This window comes from Astatotilapia calliptera, chromosome 17 (genome assembly GCF_900246225.1).
Source record: "Astatotilapia calliptera chromosome 17, fAstCal1.2, whole genome shotgun sequence".
In the NCBI taxonomy this organism is placed as follows: Eukaryota; Metazoa; Chordata; class Actinopteri; order Cichliformes; family Cichlidae; genus Astatotilapia; species Astatotilapia calliptera.
Window position 1 is genome coordinate 2,076,519 of NC_039318.1, and position 21,706 is coordinate 2,098,224.

Consider the following 21,706-nt stretch of genomic DNA (forward strand, 5'->3'; position numbering starts at 1 on the left):
CAAATGAGGATATAGTCGAGCCTCCTTAATCCAATTGAAATGTCTTCTATAGAAAAAGCAGAGTCTGGGTGGTCACTAGACAGCTTGTTGGTGGTAGGGTCCCTGGGGTGAGGTAGCCATGGTCTTTAAGGCCCTGGATGTTGTAGGGCTGTTTTGGTTGACATGCCTCTGCAGTGTCACCTGGAAACGTGGGGCAGTGCCTCTGGACTGACAGACTGGGATGTTGGGTCCCATCTTTAAGCAGTGAGACTGGAGACAGTGCTCTCAGGTGCAGCCTCAATGGGATGGTCTACATCAGGCTAAAGGAAAGAAGAGTCTATCTGTTAGTCGAATTAGGATTCAGGCAGAAAAACACAGTTTTCGTCCTGGTCACAGAATGCTGGACCAGCTCTTTATCCTCTTGAGGATATTGAAATGTGTGTGGAAACAAGGTGACCGGTCTACATGTATGTTATGGACTTGGAGAAGACATTCGAGCATGTCCCTCTGAGCATTCTGTCTGAGATGCTTCAGGAGTATGGAGTGTCCGGCCTGTTGCTACGAACCTTTCAGTCCTTGCACAGCTATTGAACTTGGTTCACACTGCGAGTCAGACTCATTCCTGGTGGGTAGTAGACTCCACCTTCTTATCAAAATTGTTATGGACAGAATTTCTAGACAAAGCCAAGTGAGTATGAAGCAGCATCAGTAAGAATTGGCACCTCCAAGTTTGAGACTATGGTTCAACCAGAAAAGAGTTAAGTGCCCACTCTGGATAAAGGACAAGTTGCTGCCTCAACTGGTATCTTAGAGTCTTGTTGGGCATTTGACAGTGATGACCCCTGGGGACCTCCTGAGTGAGGTGTGCCAGGCATATCCTACTGGGATGAGTAAAAATCACCAGTATTGGTTTGGCTTAGAAGAAAAGGTTTGATTTTGGAGGAAGTGTGGACATACCTGGTGATTGGGGATAGGGAGTAAGGGCTAAGGGCTTCTATTAGAGTAGAGTAACATTGACGCAGAGCTCCTGCCAAGAGCAGTTGAGGTCTCCCAACTGGAAGCAGTGGTAAAAGAGACACTTCTTTTGTTAACTTAATAAAAACAGGGATGTATGCATGTGAAGACTGGGATGCACAGAAGTGCTCACTAATAAACTCCTTTGTTACCCAGGAGGTGTCCAGGCATTGACAAAACAGTGTTCACCTGTCCCTTTAGCCTTTCCCAGTTCAAAGTTATGCCTTCAAAATGAGGAACGAGCCAGCTAGTTTCCAGAGGCTGATGGAGATAACATTGGGTGATCTCAGAGGTTGGACCTGCTTTTTGTACTTGGATGATTTTTTGATCTATTCTCCAACCAGAGAACAGCATTTTTTCATCTTTGGGCTATATTAGACAAATTAAGGCAGACAAAACTCACTGTTAAGATGAAAAAAGCCAGCTATTAGAAATGGCAGGCTGCTATCACAGGTTTGGTATCTCTCAGATTGCTGAGCCACTGAAGTGAAAAGGACCCAAAGTCCATTGGACTCCAGAATGTCAGCATTCCTTTGATGTCTGATATCTCAGGCCATCCCAACCCTGACCTAACCTTTGTGGTGTATACAGATCCCAGTGATGTTGGACTTGGAGTTGTGTTTGTGCAAACAAAGTAGATTATGCAGAGAAATTCTGGCCTATGGCCTGCATTTATTCCACTACAGAAAATGAGTGCTAACTGTAGTGTGGGCATTCAAGAAATGGAGATACCTGATCACTCCTCCTTGGTTTGGGTGTTCAAAACCTAAAAGGGATCTGCACAGTCACTTGCTGGATCCTGTATCTGCAGAAGTTCACCTTTACAGGTGAGTACAGTAAAATATAACACTGCTAAATGCTTTATCCAGAGCCCCTAGTGACCCTGCCAGCAATGAAACCCAGGTTGCCAGCATATTATCTGTTAAAGGGGAACCTCGCAAGCACATTTCATTATCAGATGAGGACATATGGAGAGCCAACCAGAATGATGCAAAAATACAAAAGATTTACCATGCTAAAATAGATGATGGGAATCTCACTGTGACTGAGGCTACCAAGTTCACCATCCTGGAAGACAAGGTCTACAGAGTCTTACAGCTTCAGGTTTGCATACCAGATTGTCTCTGGGAAACCCTTCTACAGTTGTTAGTTGATGACCCTACATTTGCCACTTTGGCAGATACAAAGCCTAATAAAGGGTGCAAACATTGGTATACTGGCCAGGAATAGGTTTGGATTCGAAAAAGTATGTACAAAAGTCTCATGTCAGCCAGAAATAGAAGCCAGAAACCCGTAAGGTGGCGGGAAAACTGCTACAAATCCTAGTGACGAGGCCCTGGGAGATGTTTGAAGAATTCCCTTGGATGACTGACTAAACGTTTCTCCCAGTGAAAACGCTACATCCAGATAAACTGAATCAACCTTTTGGGATTTTGATTTCCTTCTTTTGGGTTCTCTTCGTGGATTAAAAACCCAAAGTGGGGTATTTTACATTCTATGATGTAGACTTGAATTGACAGAGGATAACCAAAATATAGAGATTTTTTTTCTTTGTGAATGAACTGAGTTAACTGGAACTGGGCTCAGCTAGCCAGAATTGAGAACAGTTATTTCTATTTGAGGTTTTTCATATATTGTTTTCCTTTATGAACCACTTGAGTGGTGTTGTTTTTTCTATTATATAGTATTTAATAATCTCTTTGAAAACATCTTTGATTGCATCTTCAGGAAAGCTCACTGCAGAGCTTCCAGGTGCACAAGTGTGAACTTGGTGTTATCTGCTTTGCAGTTCAGTCGCTCACAGAGATATTCTGTCCATTTGGTTTACTGAGCCAGTGCTACTGATTCTGTTAAGCTTTATGTTCTACTTCTGTATCTCATGTCCAACATAATTGGAACTGTGTCAGGACCACTTTTCAAACTAGGGTTGATATTTTATTTGGAGTAATGTGTTTGTAAAATCATATGCCTATTTTCTGGAACCTCCCAAAACATTCTTGCAAATTCTAAAGAGGGGAAAGAACCCATCTCTGCGTTTTCACCTGCATACATGACAAGCACACCAGACAAGCATCGAGTTTAGCAGCAATAGCCCTCACAGAACAAAGTAGGCATTAATATAACAGATATGGCATTGCTTAAGTCAGAAAAAGCATGGGGAAGCATCCTACAGAGTCACCAGCAAACAGTATCCTGCTATTTGTGAACAGCACGCCAAACGGGTATCCGTTTAGCTAAAACTGAGGTGGGCTGGCATTGAGCTCAGCTGATCTGGAGCATGACTCTGCAGCTTCAGGCCCAAGTTGTTTGATTTTTTGTTTGTTGATGCATTATTACCTTTTTATTTTCCCTTTCTCATTTGTCCAGGTGAAAACTTTGAGCAGAGTCCCCTGAAGAGGACATTCAAGTCCAAAGTTCTGGCACGTTATCCAGAAAATGTGGAGTGGAACCCATTCGACCAGGATGCTGTTAACATGGTATGTGGACTGTGATTTCTGGAGAAATGATAGGCAGAGAATAAAGGAGGCTATGGATTCTATCAAAATTACGGCGGGAAGAGCCCAATGGGATCATTTCTAGAGGAAATGGGGCAGATTAGTGGTTTTGGCCAGAGGCAGAGGAAGAAGCTTTTGAGGCTTTGATTTAAAACACAGTTGGGCCTCAAGGAATTGTGGGTAACAAAGCAATTAATACAAATCCCCTCCAAAAAGTTTTACATTTAAAGCTGTACTGACAGTGGCAGAGTTATGGTTTTGATTTAGGTCTTTTAAAATCTTGTCAAGAGAAGAGTTCCACACTGCCAAACAGTATTTGGGATAGAGATACCAGACATATATGAACAGATACGAATCACATGTAGATGAAGAAATAATAGATTTTTAAGTTTAGACATCTAGGAAGATCTATAGCAACACAACAGTTAAAAGGGACAGGCTATGTACTGAATATATAGCTTTACATTCTACCTGTGGCAAAGGTGATGCGCACACATGCAAATATGTGCCTTAAAGGGAGTTTCTACTCTGCAAATAAAATATTTTTAAAGTGCTTTCATATAAATAAATTACTAAGTAGTGTAATCAGCTGCCTTTCGAGTGAATCTCTCATTTTATATGCAAAAGTAAACTTGATGATGGCAGTCCCTGCTCTGCTCTGAAGCATAGGTGAGCCCAACGTACTGGGCCGTCAGCTAGTTCTCCACCTGCTGCGAGCAGAAGAAATCCTACCATCTCCAACTGTAGTCCTAGACAGCAGAGATGGACCACATGTGACAGCAGGACAGGAATGAAGGAGACATGACCAGCACAGTGTTCGTGATGGAAACAAAGGCGTGTACTCTCCGTGTGGATAAAGAGTACACGCCTTGTTTTCCACCTCACCCAGCACCACATCTTTTAAATAATTCAGCCGCGCATCTCTCCTTACATTGACATGGAAACTGTCCATTATGCAGCAGTGCAGCAGCTGAAACCTGATGATGCCATGTCAAGGGCATTTAATGACAGAAATATCATTCTTTCTTTTCCCATGTTTTCTGATCATTACAGCTCTTTAAATCATTATCATTATAGCCTTAAATCTCCTCTTCATCTCTTCATCTTATTACCGTCTCACCGTCTGTGGAATCTAATCTCCTCCTCTTTAGGTTTCTGCTGGGAGGGAAAATCATATATTTGTAAATGGCAGGGAGGTTTGCCCACTTCTTATGGATATGGTCCTGTCAGTAAAGAGAATAAATACAACCAAATGAGTATTAGCCCATGTTCTGCAGGCACAGAAATCGCACACTTTTCAAAACTTTACATTACACTAATATATATACTAGTATACATATATACTGATATACTAGTATATATATTCCCATTCTTGCTCTTTAAGTTAAACCACATTTTACATACTAGATCTCTGATGTGTTGCAGTCTGTGAGCAGCAGTTTTCCTGTACCATAAACAATAAACCATGCACATAGGTTGAACTGCTGCTGTCCTCATTTCTTTTTCACATCAGTATTATAAACAGGAAGACATTTAAATTTGGTTGTTTTGTCCTTTAACTGCTACATCGTGGAGCTCATAAGTATATTGGCTCCTACATGAACAGCCACCCTGCACCGGTATCTCCTGTGTTGCTCCTCACTCACGTAGTTAGATGATTGTTACTGCTTCCTGGTTCATTCTGCAGGCTTGTACTGAAGCCTGGTTAATGCTTATTTGAGACAAGACTTGCCAGATGTCATCATTTATATCATTATCTTTCATTGCTGACTGAACTGCTCATTAAGAGCCATGGATAATCCAATCAGGCCTAAATATTTGTTTAGATGCCCGTCAGCACAGAGCACAATAAGGAAGAGAATTCAAAATGTCAACAAATCGTCAAAACAATTATTGTGGATAACAGTTTGTGTGCATGTACACATGCATGGACATGGTGACTTGAGACTTGTCTCCACAGTGTGTCCTTCGTCTCAGCAGCCAAGTAAACCTGATGATGGCAGTAACTGATAGAGTTTGGCTGTGAAAGCAACAAGTGATCAAGTAATCATATGACACGTGATTGCTATAGAGAGTTAGCAAATTTATTTAATAATTAATCTTCTCCTCATTTCTTGAAAATAGTGGATGTGTGGTATAAGATGCCATGAAAGACTACCTCAGTGCCGTAGTTAACATATTCAGGTATTTTGTTTTGTCACAGCAACAAACAAATCAGTTCAATAAGGACAGATCATTAGAAAGAATCACAGAATACTCCGATGGTCTGTCTCGGCAAAACAGAACCCCAGCTGTAAAAAGGATTAGGGGAGGACCCCCTGGAGCCTAGACACCGTTGGTGGAGATGAAGGTGGCTTGAATGGAGCTTGAGTGATGAGATGGAGAGGTGGTGGGTTGCACAAAGACGCAGTGAGAGTACGTGGCATGAATGGAAGTGATGAAGCTCAGATTTAGCCGGCAGCACCTTGGAGCGGACAAATGTGAGGCCATAGATCTTCCTTATTGAACTCATTATAACAATAAAATGGAAAACAAAAGCATAAAACCGCAGAAATTCAAATTTGAGAATGGTCATGCAGAGAATCGCTGCCTTTTTCTTGTAAGATTTTCAGCTGTAGAATTAAATGTAAGCAGCATTTTTACCGGTGTTTGAAAATCCTATGAGATCTGGAAAAGTGAAAGATTATGGACACATAAAAAGATTCCAGCGTGAGTGAATCAGAACTGACGCGATGACTTCTGTTTGCCCTTTCTCTCCGCAGCTCTGTATGCCCAAAGGTTTGTCATTCAGGACACAGGCAGACCAGCGCGAGCCTCAGTTCCACTCCTTCATCATCACCAAGGAGGATGGATCTCGAACATATGGTTTCGTTCACACCTTTTATGAGGAGGTGACCAGCCCACAGATCTGCTCTGCCATGCAGACTCTCTACCAGATGCACAATGCCGAGCAAACAAATGCCGCTTCTTCCTCCTCCTCTTCTTCCTCCAGCATGGACTCACTAGCCAGCAGTTTAGATGATGGTTACTCCCCCACCTCATCATCCTCATCATCTTTATCTCGTGCAGCGGGGAGCTATGACTCGTCACGGGACACGCTCTATGTGTCCAAAGCCTTGTGTCTGATCACGCCTATGCCCTTCATGCACGCCTGCCGGCGCTTCCTTGCACAGATGCACTCTGCTGTCATAGCTGCAACCGCACCCCCCTTGCCACTGGAGAGCTACGTTTACAACATCCTGTACGAGGTGCCGCTGCCTGCTCTGGGGCGTTCACTCAAATTCCACGGCATATACGAATCCATTGTCTGCCAAAGGCCGGGACCAGGAGAGCTTCCCCTGGCCGACTTCCCCCTGGCAGAGGCCTTTTCTCTGCTAGGCGTGGAAAACCTGGTCCAGGTGTTCACCTGCACCTTGCTGGAGATGCAGATTCTGCTGTACTCACAGGGTAAGTACATTCTACACATGCTGTTGGATTTCTGGTGCTATTACACTTTGAATTGGTTCTGCATACAGAATACAAACAGGCTGTGTCACCTATACCACACATTGTTAGATAGTTCCATTAACCTATTCTCTAAACATGCTTCCAACATGGTTTCAATGGACATTTTAACATGTTATAGGACCTGGAGAGTCATTGATAAGTTAAATGTCCAGTCATCAGCTTCAGTTTACCTTATTTTAGTAATATCTTATGTTGCCTTATGAACAATTGTTACACTACTGTAACATTATACAGTAGTGGGAAAAATGTTTGCCGCCTTCCTGATTTCCTATTTTTTCTATGTTAGTAACACTTAAATGTTTCTAAATTTCTAAATGAAGGTTTATTATTATTAAAGGGGAAGAAATCCAACCCTGCACAGCCCTGTGTGGAAAGTGGGAAAATACTTTCAATTCAATTCAATTTTATTTATATGGCACCAAATCACAACAACAGTCACCTCAAGGGGCTTTATATTGTAAGGTAGACCCTACAATAATACATGCAGACAACAATTATATGACCACCTATGAGCAAGCACTTTGGCAACAGTGGGAAGGAAAAACTCCCTTTTAACAGGAAGAAACCTCCAGCAGAACCAGGCTCAGGGAGGGGCGGGGCCATCTGCTGCAAGTAGCCAGGACCAGTAGCAAAGGTAACTTTGTGGACTCACGAGACAAAAGTTGAACTTTTTGGAAGGCGTGTGTCACACTGCATAATGCAGCGTTTCAGAAAAGGGACATAGCAGCAGTAAAAGATGGTGGTGGTCGTGTGATGGGGCTGTTTTGTTGCATCAGGACCTGGAAGACTTGCTGTGGTCCCTAGCTTTTGGTCACTGTAAGATGATGGCACATTTTCATTTTTAATCATTGTTATGTTGCCAGTTTGTGGGTAGCTAACATATGATCAGCATATTTTGGTTTCATTTCCAAAATTGGGACAATTCAGCGTCCTGGGTGCCGGCGGAGTTAAATTATGTTAAAGATGCATCTGTCTTGGCAGTAGTTGGATCTCCACTCCACAGCCATCTGATAATCTGCTGGTCTGGCACACTGTGAGGATATGGGCTCAGATGACAAAACACTTCTGTCTGACTGATTTGTCTTGTTTGAGTCCAATCGCATCAAATGACCCTTTCTAACCATCTACAAGCAATCCTGTATTTCAAGATTGGCGTGGACGGAGCACTAGGTGCTTTAATGATTTGTTCACTGATAATAACTTAGCATCTTTTATGAAACTCTCTGAAAATTCACATTTATTCAGGCGTCTTCAGATTAGACACTTTCTTCAGTCTTAGATGTCGAACTTTCCTGAGGTACTTTGAAGACGGCAGATATGTTCCTAACTTTGCGTCCAACTCAGAAAGGGTTAATATCTGCTATCTGTCACATGCTGGTGGGCATTAAAGGCCCTTCGATTGTCAGGCATTAAACTGCTTGTGAGCAGGACTTAAGCATGTCTCTGTCTGAGGATATGTGAGATTCAATATTTAAGTTGATAAATTCAGCATCCTTCTGTCCCGACCCACTCGCACTGGCTGAGAGATCTGATATCCTGTCTAAGCCTGGAAAAGATCTGTTCTGATTAGCGATACCAGCAAAACATACAAACAGCTGTGAGGGTCCTTGCTGAAATATTTGCAAATCTCCAGGCCCTGAGTTCATCACTGCTCTATGAGCCTGCATGTAGATATTCATTTGTTTATTCTTATATATTCTTATTCTATATTATTTTTTCTACATATATATTTCTCTATTTAACTGCCACCTTAACAATAACTAAGTTTAGCTCTGTTCTTTCTTAGAATCTAAGACCTCATTGCAATATGCTTTTTTCCCCTTTCACAACCTCTGCGATGTTTTCTTTTTTATTGTGCTTGTTATTAATGTGTGTGTATTCTGTTTGGTTAACCTCAATAAAAATATTTGAGAAAAAAATGAAATCAAATTCAATTAATCAACTTCAGAGGTTTCAGTGGATACATTTTTGTCTTCACTCTATTATGCTATGACGTCGTTTCTTACTTTGAGGCCTTTTAGCCACTGGAAGCTATTGTAAGGCTTTCTGTCTGGTTGCCAGAAGTTGTGGATGTCTGTGGAGAAAATTTGTTTCAGAATCAGAATACTTTATTCATCCCGAGGGAAATTAGGGTTACAGCAGGCAGCACGCTAATGGCGCATGCGCACTCACAAAGGAACCTTCTGACCAACTTTACACAAACATCACATTGGGCAGACATGTCAGAAGGTAGGCTGATAGGAAAAAACAACGAAAATACACTACATGAGGTAAGAGGAGGAGAAAAAAACTCCACTCAGACTGAGCTCCTAGTGGGAGAAATTCAAATTCAAATTTTATTTGTCACGTACACAGTCATACACAGTACAATATGTAGTGAAATGCTTGGACAACTGCTCGTGACCTAAAGAAATAAAAAGGAAAAGGCTATGAATAAGATAGGAAATAAATAAATATGAAAAATTAAAAAGGGTAAATTTAACTAGGAAGGAATAAAATATAAATTAAGGTTAAAAATGAAATAACTGTACAACACAAATTAGAATGAAGGGTAAATTTAACTGGGAAGAATAAGATAAAGATAAATATATAAATTAAAGTTGAAAATAAAATAACTGTACAACAAAATACACAATATAGAACTATATAAGAATGTATGAAGAAATCTAAATATAAATAAATATATACACAATAACAGCAGCTGTACAAGTATTAACCGGAAATGAAGAATATAGTGACCAGTGTTGTGCAAAACCAAAGTCCAGAAAGTCCAGTGTGTGTGTAAGAACCATATGTGTGGGTCAGTACTGTGTGGTGGTGTGATTGAGAGACCGTATCGCCTGCGGGAAGAAGCTCCTCCTCAGTCTCTCTGTGTTGGTCTTCAGGGAGCGGAATCGCTTTCCTGACCTCAGCAGAGAGAACAGTCTGTTGTTGGGATGGCTGAGGTCCTTCACCATCTTCCTGGCCTTGGTCCAGCACCGCCTGCTGTAGATTGAGTGCAGGTCAGGGAGCTCGGAGCGGATGGTGCGCTCAGCTGACCGCACAACCCTCTGTAGAGCTCGTCTGTCCTGCATGGTGCTGTTCCCGAACCAGGTTAAGATGTTTCCCGTCAGGATGCTCTCTATGGTGCACGAGTAAAAGTTCCTGAGCACCTTGGAGGGCAGTTGGAAGTCTCTCAAGCGTCTGAGGTGGTAGAGACGCTGACGGGCCTTTTTCACCACGGTGTTGATGTGACAGGACCATGACAGGTCCTGCGTGATGTGAACTCCGAGGTATTTGAAGCTGTCCACTCTCTCCACTGGGCACTCGTTGATGACGGGGGTCTGGTAGTTCCTCTCCTGCTTAGTGCTGAAGTCCACTATCAGCTCCTTTGTCTTACTGACGTTTAGAAGGAGGTTGTTCCTCTGGCACCAGTTCTCCAGAACAGTTTGATAACAGAAAAGAAAACATACTGTTCCTGTTTTCTATACTTTGAAGCGGAGAAGCATTAGAAACTTGTAAAGTAAAAACTCAGATGAAAACAGAGAACACTGTAATGAGGCTTTATGTGCATATCACACTCAGATACACAGTGATCAGATTTCCCTGCTTCTAGGATTCCTTTCATTTATTATTGACAGCTGCAGTGAGACGCAGTGTGTGCGTTCCTCACTGTGTTAGAGTATTAGAGCCAAATGCAGAGAATCTAGTGTGTAGACTGAGATCATTATTTGTCCTACATTCCTCAGTCATACTCTTTTGCAGTTTCAGTGCAGCTTCAGCACTCTCTCTGCAGCTTGTTTATCTTCTGTGCATGATGAGTCATGCAAAAAGAAGCTGTTAGCTCATATACCAGACCTTCAACTCCAAATCAAAAAACGCCAGTTTTAAAGGCGGCATTCATAACAACCATCAGAAACTACCTCTAGGAGGTCCAGGTTCTCTGTAGGCACGTAGAAATCGCTCGTGTAAATAAATGAAGAGGAAAACCCTTTTTTAGTTTGTGAGTCACGTTTGATTAAATGGGATTCTGATAAATGTCGTAAGTAGTTATCTGTCCAGACAGAACAAACTCTGCTGAAAGACGGACATTTAACTTCTCAACTTTGAGGCAAGCAATTGAAGTGGGCATCAATGAGAGTGACCAAAAACTCGACTCCCTCACTATAGATGTCAAAGTTGTCCCAGTGATCCTTTCTACATTTGTAAAATCTTGTCTGGTTCCATTGTTCTGGCATCTTCACTCTCTGGATCTGATCACGCACCTCACTGTGTATTGTTCTTAGTAAAGAAAAGGTTTTTCAACACATTTTAGTGTGAGCTTGTTAGTAAAGATGATTCTTGTGGCCCTTCCGAGTCACATTTATTCTGCAAAGGAGATTTGCTGCGAGAACGTGAGGTTTGCATTTAAAATGTTTGCATTACAAAAAAAATTATATTAAAGTGTCAAATGACATATATGATAAAACATTAATAGCTGCAAAGACGGTGTGCTTAACCGACTGAGTTAATGATGTCAGACTTTAACAAGCACTGAAGCTTTTGCTCCAAATTAAAGGCAAATAAAAACCTTTTCATCTGTGCAGTCATGAAGACACTATGACTGTGCATATGTCAACGTGATTTCCTTGTTTCAGCATGTTCTGAGGTTACCGTCAAAGTCAATTTAGGTCAACAAACTTTCTTACAGAATACAAATTCACGAGTGCAAATTCCAGAAAGACTGTGTGTTTAAGCTGCAGTTGAACTGCTACATTTAATGTTAGCTTAAGTTTAATATGCTTATAGGTACTTTTGTTTCTGCCACAAGTTTAAAATCAAGGATTTGAAATCATGAATTAGGCCGGTTTCTGCAATTACTTTCTTTGAAAATCCACAATAATACTCAATAATACAAACTGATTAAAAATGAGCATATTCCTCGTCTTTTTACATTCTGCACAGATTACACAAACACGAGTGATCAAAAAAAGTTGAGTAATTATGTGCGTACAGAAATATACCAACTTCATATGTAATGGCGCTGTAGGCAGGGAAACATGGAACAGTGCTACACGTTAATGAGCTGCTGTCCTGCCGTGTCGTTATTGATTGTGTTAATAATAAGCTAGCCGTTATTATTAAGCACTGTGGCATGGCGGTTAGCACTGTCGGCTCACAGCAAGAAGATCCTGAGTTCAATTCCACTATCAGGGGTCTTACTGTGTGAAGGTTGTGTGTCTCCACGTGCTCCAGCTTCCTCTCACAGTCCAAAGACATGCAGTTAGAGAACGGAAGGATTAGTCAAGATTCTTTATTCGTCACATGCAGTGAAAGTGTTTAATAATGTTCACATTCCTACTCAGAGTCTCTGACTTTGGCAACCACTCAAAGAAAGAAAAAAATGTGTAGATGCTAAAAAACTTCCAGCAGCAGAAGGTCGGTGGATCAATCACAGGCCAAAGATGGAACCACTGACCTCACTGGATGTTGATGGGACCACTGCAGGAGATTCACAGGTGTTTTGTAGATACACCTTAAGAATCTGTCTGCAGTTATTCTCTATATACAGAAATTGCTTGAACTGCTTAAAAAGCATCAGACAGAGCCAGGTGCCTGTGTGCACTAACACTGCACTGATGCAAATGTCATTTCCTGTCCTGACCTTCACAAGAACTGTTAGTCTGTTTGCTGTTTAAGGTGCATCGTATGCGTTTATCCAGAGCAGTCGGCCAGCGTTTTCACACAGTGTGATTAATCAGCGTGTTTGACTTGTCATGGGATGACAACTTGCTTCCTGACAGTAACAGCTGTTTACCACAGACTTGCTCACTTCTTGCCTTGTGAGACTGAGCTGCTGGTCTTTATCAGGCCCTAATGCACCGTTACAGTTTCACAATGACTTGACCTGTTTCGTCTTGTTTTTCAGTTCTATAACAACAACAGCAACCCTGAGCCCTGTCACTGCTGGGGCTTTCCAAAATATATCTGAAGGTGCCTCGAGTTAGCAAGTTTAAAGTCTGTCAGTGTGAGTAAAGGGAAGAGGAGGGAATTTATGAGATACTGCACCTCGCCACTTAAGTCAGATTAGAACAGCAAGTGTTGATGACTAAAGTAGAACAGCTGAACTTGTTATTTTAAAGCTAAAGAGAGCAAATAGGATGAGACATGCTGCAACATTAAGAAACAGGAGTGTTTCTGTGAGATTTGCTTGCTGTGTTCCCCACACAAAGGAGAAACTTTGAACATGTACAGACATATGAAAAATATGCTCACACGCCTACAGGTAGGAGCTTCAAAACCTGGCTTGTCTCTTTCCCACAAAAACATTTATTAATTACTCAGATTTTCACTTTGAGAATGCGTCCTTATGCCTCATTCACCCCTAAATTTAACACTCGCCTCGGATGGATCGGAGAGCAACTTGGGGTTAATATTGCCAAAGGCAATCCCCGTCTGCAGACTGGAGCAGACGGGGATCAAACCACCAGTCTTCTGATTAGTAGTAGCTCAACTTCCTGAGCTACAGCCAACCTGTAAATCGTGCTTTGATTAAGTGCAGTTATTTTAGATTTGCATGAAAGGTAATCTTCATATATGTGTTATAATGCAGTTTAAAAAGTAGGCCCAAACCTCAGCACTGCGCCAACTTAGCCCCACATTTTACTCCGTACCATATGGCCCCGTATGCCAATAGTGCCCAGTACCATGATGTGTACGAGGGGCTTTGAATACCACGAGAGCTTTAACATACACAAGTGTCTGCTGTGGTAGCAGCTTTAGTAACTTCTAGCAACTCTGCCTGTGGAGGTTCTTAATGACGATGGGAAAAGTGTTTGCCCTCTTCCTGATTACTTCTTTTGGCATATTTGTCACAACTTTATGTTTTAGATCATCAAACAAATTTGAATCTTAAACAAAGCTTAAGTAAATACAAAATGCACTTTTTAAATAATGACTGAAAAAAGGCGATCCTGACCCACTTGATGCTGTTTGAAAAAGTAATTTCCTTGTAAACCTAATCAAGCCTTTGTGATAATTGGTCATGAGTCTTTAACATCAGTTGCCATTGCAGAATTGCAGAAGCTGGTTCCACAGAAGAGGGGCCTGGAAACTGAAGGCTCTGCCTCCCTCCTGTGCTCCTAGCTGCCGTTCTTCTTCTTCTTTATTTAAGAATAGACTAGAATACGTGTATATGCTGCCCCCTTTAGTTTCAGAACAATTGCACCCTTGGTTTGCTGCCTGTGGTATTTACCTTAGTAAAAAAAACATCAAGTACTATTGCAGATTCCAAAATTTGCCTTTGAGAGGAATCACACGTATTGGTTCTTTAGACATCACTAATTCTCCCAACACAAAAGAAAAAGACCTATTGCCTCACTTTTTGTTTGAGTGTGTGACATTTATTCTAACATGTATTTTACACACTTACCTAGAGCAGCTGTGCTTATAATTGTTTCCAAGTGTGTGTGTGTGTGTGTGTTTATATAGACATTTAAACACAATTGTAAATACATTCTGCTTCTAGAAACGGACGTTTTCCGATAAGTGAACCAGCTGTATCTCCGACACGCAGACTGTGGTTAAGACTTTGGAAACCTTCAGTGAAGGTGCACATACAGATCGGGAGATGCTGGCTGAGCCAGGGGGAGTGGACCATAGGAGAGGAGAGGATGATGAATTCATGAAACCTTAGTTATGTTTCCTCCAAGTGGACTTTTCACTCAGGCCATAATGATGAAATCTGATTGAACTGCTGCTGAACTCAGCCTGCAAGACACTGTAGCAGTGCTTGTGTGGTGTTTGCTGGAGCTTAGCGTGAATTTAGGATCATCAGAGTGCAATTTTACAACTGACATGAAACTACGTGTTGCTGTAATGCTCTTGTCTCACATCACACTTCTTTCTCTGTGTTTCTCAGACTACCAGCGGTTGATGACAGTGGCAGAGGGCATCACCACCCTCCTATTTCCCTTCCAGTGGCAGCACGTCTATGTTCCCATCCTGCCAGCCTCCCTCCTTCATTTCCTAGATGCACCTGTTCCCTACCTGATGGGACTGCAGTCCAAAGAGGGCACTGACCGCTCCAAACTTGAGCTTCCTCAGGAGGTACAACATCAGCCTGGGTAGCGTTAATGCACAGACCAGCCACAACATTAAAACCAGCTGTATAATATTAATTACTATCGACCAGGAGTCCTACCAGGCAGGGTACCAGTGTTGGTGTCTATGGTCTGGCACAGGATGCTGGCCGCAGATCCTTTGAGTGCTGTAGGTGTATGGTGCTTCTGTCACTGGGCTTGATCAAGCTGTGGATTCATGAAACTGCATCAACAATGGTCAGAAGGCAGCCAAGTTTGTGAACGCCGTAACTCGAGAATGAAGGATTTTCATAGTTATGTCACAGGTGCATCTCCTAGAAATTTGGGACTAGTTTAAATCTGACTCTGGGTCAGGCAGAGGTGAAAAAGTACAGACGTTCTGTATTTAAGTAGAAGCGCAGATACTCCGGTAAATATCAAATTACTGAATCAAGAGGATGACTTCACACATGAGTACTGTCAGGGGTCAACGTGAGATACAGCATGTGCTGTGGCTCAGCACAGGGAAAAGAGTCACAGCTCACAGTCATTTCTAATGTGAGTTTCAGTAGATTTCCTTTGTGTACAGTCTGTGATTAGCTGGTCTGCTGCTCTGTGTGGATTTAAAAAACTGATTTCAACAAGATGTAAGCAGATGTTTCACAAGCTATAAGACAAAATGTCTTAAATTTGTCAGTTACTGAGCCGTCCTTACCTTTAAATCCAACCTCTCTTCTTCCTCTCCTGTCCTGTCTTTCTCATCTTTATTTCTGACTGAAGTTGTCTCTCACTCTTTCTCTGTGTTTGTTGATGTTTGTGCAGACATTGGATGCCCCTTAACCCTTTAAAGCCGGTCAGAGCAGCATGCTCCGTTTTGCGTAACTATTTTTAAATCCCTGTAGAACCTGAACCGTGTAAGCTAGCGCAATGATTTTTTTTGCATATGAAACCGGAGGAGTTGTACTTACATCTTATGCCATCAGCTTGTCCTCGGTCACGGTTTCCTTCCACATAAAGCTTTGCAAAAACTGCATAAAAAGCTCTTGCAGGAACAAAAACATAATATTCCAGAAACAGGTTTTGCTGATCTGATCAGCTGTTCGTAACACTTCCTACATTGAAAAAGACGTCAACGCGAACGATCGCATGTCCGCCATTTCCTGCCCAAAACCGGAAGTGACATCATTTTGCGGAAAATGTAGGTTTTTTTTACTTATAGGCCTTAAAAGCCTATACTGGTGTTTTTATAAGTCATGTTTGACTTTATGCTTTTCTGAATAGTTGCTGGGATGCTTAGAACTCGAATTGCACTGCTGGAAATAGTTTATTTGATGCACCTGCTGTTTTCTTTGCAAATTTGCATCATAGGATTGTTTTTTGTTTTTCCTGCAGTGTATAAAAATTGGTGTATCTCCAAAATAAAACTATGAAGACACTCAAAATAAATTTCCTGTTGTTGTAAACTATTTTTTGCAACTTTTTTGTATTTAAAGTTTTGAGGGATAAACCTCTTAAATTTCTCAAAGTAGAAATATATGTAAAAAAAAAACAAAAACGATTTTCAATTTTTTTGTACTTTATTGCACTTTTTTGCAATTAATGTAATTACTATGGACTTAATGCATACATATTATTAAAATATGGGCTATAACAGTTGTATTGATGTATCGCAACTTGAAATGCTCCCAAAAATGGCACTACAGCATGTAAAATAATAAAGTAAGCTCTGGCGGATTTGGTTCTATAGTAGGTCTTAAAGGGTTAAAAAAACATTATTCTCTTTAAATAAACCTAGAGTAACAGGCATGTTTAAAATGTAGGGAGTAAAAGTTGTCAGAAGAAAAATACAGATACCTGAAAATTCTACATAAATACAGTAACGAAGTACTTTGTTATGTCCCACCTAAGAGGTCAGAGGTCAGGTTTTCTGAAACTCTTGTGAACACAAAACTCCAGAAAGATGTCACCTAGGATTTTTGCATTTACACCAGATCAGGATGTCATCTGTATTTTTATAAAAATGTTCCTTTTCGGAGCACCCAAACTGAAAAGCTTGTAACAGGAAATTGTAATAACATAGAACTTAATTTATAATTTCACATCTTCTAGTTTCTGTTCAGGTGTGTAGGTAACCTCCTTTAAGTCTAACCACACACACACACACACACACACACACACACACACACACACACACACACACACACACACACACACACACACACACACTTGCACATTTAAATGAGCATGGCACACATTTTACTTATTAAACCAGAAAAAAACTGAATCAAACTTTATTAATAATGGTTCCGTTTGATCAAGTCTCTATAAGGACACAGCAGCCAGCTCAGCTGGATGAAATACAGTCTTTATGTTGTCTTTGTTCTGGATCTGCTATCTTTATCTTTGTATTTATTGTAGTTTTAGTTTATAAAAGCCTAACATGCAGTTTTAATGCTTTATAATGCTACAATGCTGTTCTTCTTTATTGGATGAGGTGATGTTTTTTTTAACTGTATCATCCCCTGCACTATATTCAATTCATTTCAATTCAATTTTATTTATATAGCATCAAATCACAACAAAAGTCGCCTCAAGGCGCTTCATAGGTACAGAGAAAAACCCAACAATCATATGACCCCCTATGAGCAAGCACTTTGGCGACAGTGGGAAGGAAAAACTCCCTTTTAACAGGAAGAAACCTCCAGCAGAACCAGGCTCAGGGAGGGGCGGGGCCATCTGCTGTGATTGGTTGGGGCGAGAGAGGGAAGACAGGATAAAGACATGCTGTGGAAGAGAGACAGAGGTTAATAACAGGTATGATTCAATGCAGAGAGGTCTGTTAATACATAGTGAGTGAGGAAGGTGACTGGAAAGGAAAAACCCAATGCATCATGGGAATCCCCCGGCAGTCTACATCTATTACAGTATAACTAAGGGAGGATTCAGGGTCACCTGGTCCAGCCCTAACTATATGCTTTACCAAAGAGGAAAGTTTGAAGCCTGATCTTGAAAGTAGAGATAGTGTCTGTCTCCTGAATCCAAACTGGAAGCTGGTTCCACAGAAGAGGGGCCTGAAAACTGAAGGCTCTGCCTCCCATTCTACTGTTAAATACTCTAGGAACAACAAGTAGGCCTGCAGAGCGAGAGCGAAGTGCTATAGATATATAAATAAACTGATATGAAATAATTAAATGAAAAACAGTCAGTTTCCTTGTTATCGTTAAATTCACCTCAAGGCAGAGCCAGACAGGAGTAGTCTTTTATTGCTTTGTCACTTTTCAGCCTCAGTCAGACAGTGAGGAGGTGAATGTGTCCTGGATTTTAACCATTGTATAGTCCAGTGCTGGGTGGGTTACAGTTACTGTGTGTGTGTGTGTTTATGTGTTAGGGCACGATAAGGCTCTAACAAAGCAGAAAATCGATTCTTTCAGGCCTCTGGCTTTGCTCACACCCCCATCATCACCCTGGGTCGTTAATCTGGGACTTTACATATGGGTGTTAATTATCCAATTCAGTGCAGGATGCCTCTGTGCATCACCCACAGCTCCCTTCTAACTCTCCTCACCTCCTCCTTATCCCCTCACAGGAGCCCCTGCATGAACAGTTTGTCCCTGTGTTTGCCTTTGAAGTGGATGTGACCTAGAAATGAAAAGCCACACAAAGAGTAGATGATGAGAGGGAGGAAAGTGTAGCCAGAGTTTGTCTTTTTCTAACCCTGTTTATTAAAAACGTGAGCATGAGAGATGTTTGGCTCTGTTACACTGTGCCTTTCTCTGCCTGCAAGTATAGCTATGAGAGGCCAGAGCCAAACGAACGTTTCTGTAAACTTAATTCAACAAGTTGGTTTTTGGTTGTGTCTGTATGCTTACAGTCTCATGGGCTCACGTGCCTTACTGCTATCTCACAGAACTCCACGTACATCTCACCTAATTTCGATGTCTGTTTTTACACTCATTCAATATTCTCACCCAAACCTTCTTTTACTTTGCTCAGTGAGATTTACTACATTTAGAAGTCAGCAAACAGGAATTGCACTTGGACATTCAATCAATTAACAACTAAGAAATTCCCCCAGCTGTGGTGTACGTCGGTCTGTTTGGCAACATTTTTATAGTCCTTGTAAAACGTTTTAAATTGAGAGGTCCTTTAGCAGTCTGTATTCTGTGATATGTAGAAGCTCATTTCTACATGTTTAGTGTTTCTAGAGGTTTTGCTTTAATCCCCCATGAGGCGTGATGCAAATTCCATCCTATCACATTTGGATTGGTGTCTGAATATATGCTGTTATTCCATTGGCCTATATTCTCGACACTCCATATCCCAACCCCCATCATACCTCCACCTCCTAAAAACGATCTGTCTTTACTAATCCTGCCTCCACCAGCTGTTTCTCCTGTCTGCAGTGCACAGAAGACACATCGATCCAATGTCTGCGGTGAACACATTTGAATTCACTTGTTGTGCCAACAGAAATGCACATCACAGAACTGAAACTTGCACCATTAGAGTTTATTTCAGAGCCTAATAAAAACGTGTTTTCCTCTCACAGGCCAACCTGTGTTTTGTGGATATTGACAACCACTCCATCGAGCTTCCAGAGGACTTCCCTCAGTTCCCAAACAAGACCGAATTCATCCAGGAGCTCACTGAGGTGTTATTAAGCTTTGGCTTCTCTGCCAACACTGGCGCCCCGCCCCGGACCCGCTCCAGTCCTGGCAGCACCTCGTCCACCCCAGGAAGGGAACGCAAATCCGCCACCCTTCGACAGCTAGAGGACGATGGACGTAATGGCAATCTGGCAGGAGAGGAGTTAGTGGTGCTGGAGCTGCTGCAGGGAAATGCTACGCTGGAGAGACTGCAGGCACTGACTAAACGCACTGGGGTGACTGTGGCACGTGTGGAAGCCCTGAGGGCTGGAGTCAAAGGTCAGCCCACCGACGGAGGAAACCAAACAGGAGGTGAAGAAGAGGAGCTAAGGAACGCCAAACTGAACGTTCAGCTGAGGGAGGTGTTCGCCAGCCGCTTCACTACCATGTTTGCAGACTATGAATCGTTTGTTATCCAGAGCGCTCCTGATCTGGAGTCCTGGCTCACCAACAGGGAGCAGATGCACAACTTTGACAAGGTGATCAAGGTTTTCTTTCCCGTTGTGCCTCAGTCAGAAATATGTTTGTAAAAAGGTCGTACCTTATTGGAAAACAAGTGTTGTACTCAACGTTTTCATGGTATTTGTAAAAGAGGCATTTTTCTTCTTACCAGTTCCTTTTTTTCCAAGTCCCAAGATGTTTTAGTTATTATTGGACAGAAGTACAAAATGATATCAAAAGAACATGAGGCCAAAATAACAAACAAACCACAATATAACCAAGAAATAACTAAAAAAAACAGCAGCTTACCTCCCTAAAATGACATAAACAGGAGGAAACAGTTTCCAAATAAGTTGTAGTTCATCTCACTTGGTAGTGATTTAAAAAGCAAAAGAACAAATGGAAAGAAGGGCATATCTAAGGGAAGGACAGTGGATCATAAGAAAAGCCAGAGGATTTATCATGAATTAGCTGGAGATCATCCATAATTGGAAGAAATGATAGCGTAGTCTCTTTGGACTCTATTTTCTTTGTTCTGTTTATTTCTGAAACCTGTTAGTTCCTGTTACTGTTTCCTATTAAAGTATTTTATGTAAGAATGGACAGTATTTTAAACTGAAGAATCAGTCTGCATATTTTCAGTCAATGTTTAGTGCTGATTAGACTTATTTATTTCATTGTGTTGTTTTCCTTTCTGTTAAAATTCTATATTTACATTTTCCTGGCATTTGTGGTTTAAGGCTAGCTTTGTTTATTACAAACAAATTGTTGTCTGAAAGTGGGCTCTTTCTCCCTGTGCTTGCCGTAGGGGATTGTTTTATAGTTGAGGTTTTTCTATAATATTGTGCTGTCTTTACCTTAAAATCTAAAGTTACTAAAGATGCTATATAAATGACATTGAACTGCACAGTACTGAAAATACATATGCTCTTGTGAACAGGCTTCATTCCTGTCAGACCAGCCAGAGCCCTACCTTCCCTTTCTGTCTCACTTCATCGAGACACAGATGTTTGCCACCTTCATCGACAACAAGATCATGTCTCAGTGGGAGGAGAAGGAGCCTATGCTCCATGTCTTTGACACTCGTATTGACAAGGCACGCCTCTATAATATCCGTGCTCCCAGTCTCCGGTCGTCCTGCTACCAGAGGTGCTCCATCCTCAAAGAGTCTGGTAAGCTCAGATGGGGACGTGTGTGTGAGAGATATATTTCTGTGTGAACATGGTTCAGATTGTTGGTTTGAGAAGCATGTGTTGTGAAAATGAAAATATTCCAGGCTAATTAACTTTCTCACTGAAGTGAAATAAGTCTTTTCAGTGCCTGCTTTCAGTGGAAGAGTTGTTATATGTAAGTAGTGTTTGCTCAGAGATTATGCAAAAATGTTGATACATTTCTTTATATTTTGCTTATGAAATGGGAATTAGCTCAGTGATTGATGCAAAGTTGCAGTTACCATGTAAACCATGTACAAACATAGATGGAAGATGTTTGTACAGCTCTTATCAAGTTTGAAAGCCAATCTTTATTCTTCATCACAGCTTGTTTTGGAATTTCTTTGAATATTCTTCAGGAATAGTCATCTAGA

General features: G+C 41.4%; 1 protein-coding gene across 8 annotated transcripts in view; it reads left to right on the forward strand.

Annotated features, from left to right (window-relative positions):
- Positions 1-21,706, forward strand: part of LOC113009543 (DENN domain-containing protein 5B-like) — a 78,699-nt gene that overhangs the window by 38,525 nt on the left and 18,468 nt on the right. For all 8 annotated transcript variants that reach the window (XM_026147912.1, XM_026147905.1, XM_026147906.1 and 5 more), the window contains 5 exons: positions 3,361-3,470; positions 6,251-6,935; positions 14,875-15,062; positions 19,584-20,159; positions 21,062-21,293. In XM_026147912.1, the coding sequence (XP_026003697.1) occupies positions 3,361-3,470; positions 6,251-6,935; positions 14,875-15,062; positions 19,584-20,159; positions 21,062-21,293 (1,791 nt within the window). The remainder of the gene's footprint in view (positions 1-3,360; positions 3,471-6,250; positions 6,936-14,874; positions 15,063-19,583; positions 20,160-21,061; positions 21,294-21,706) is intronic.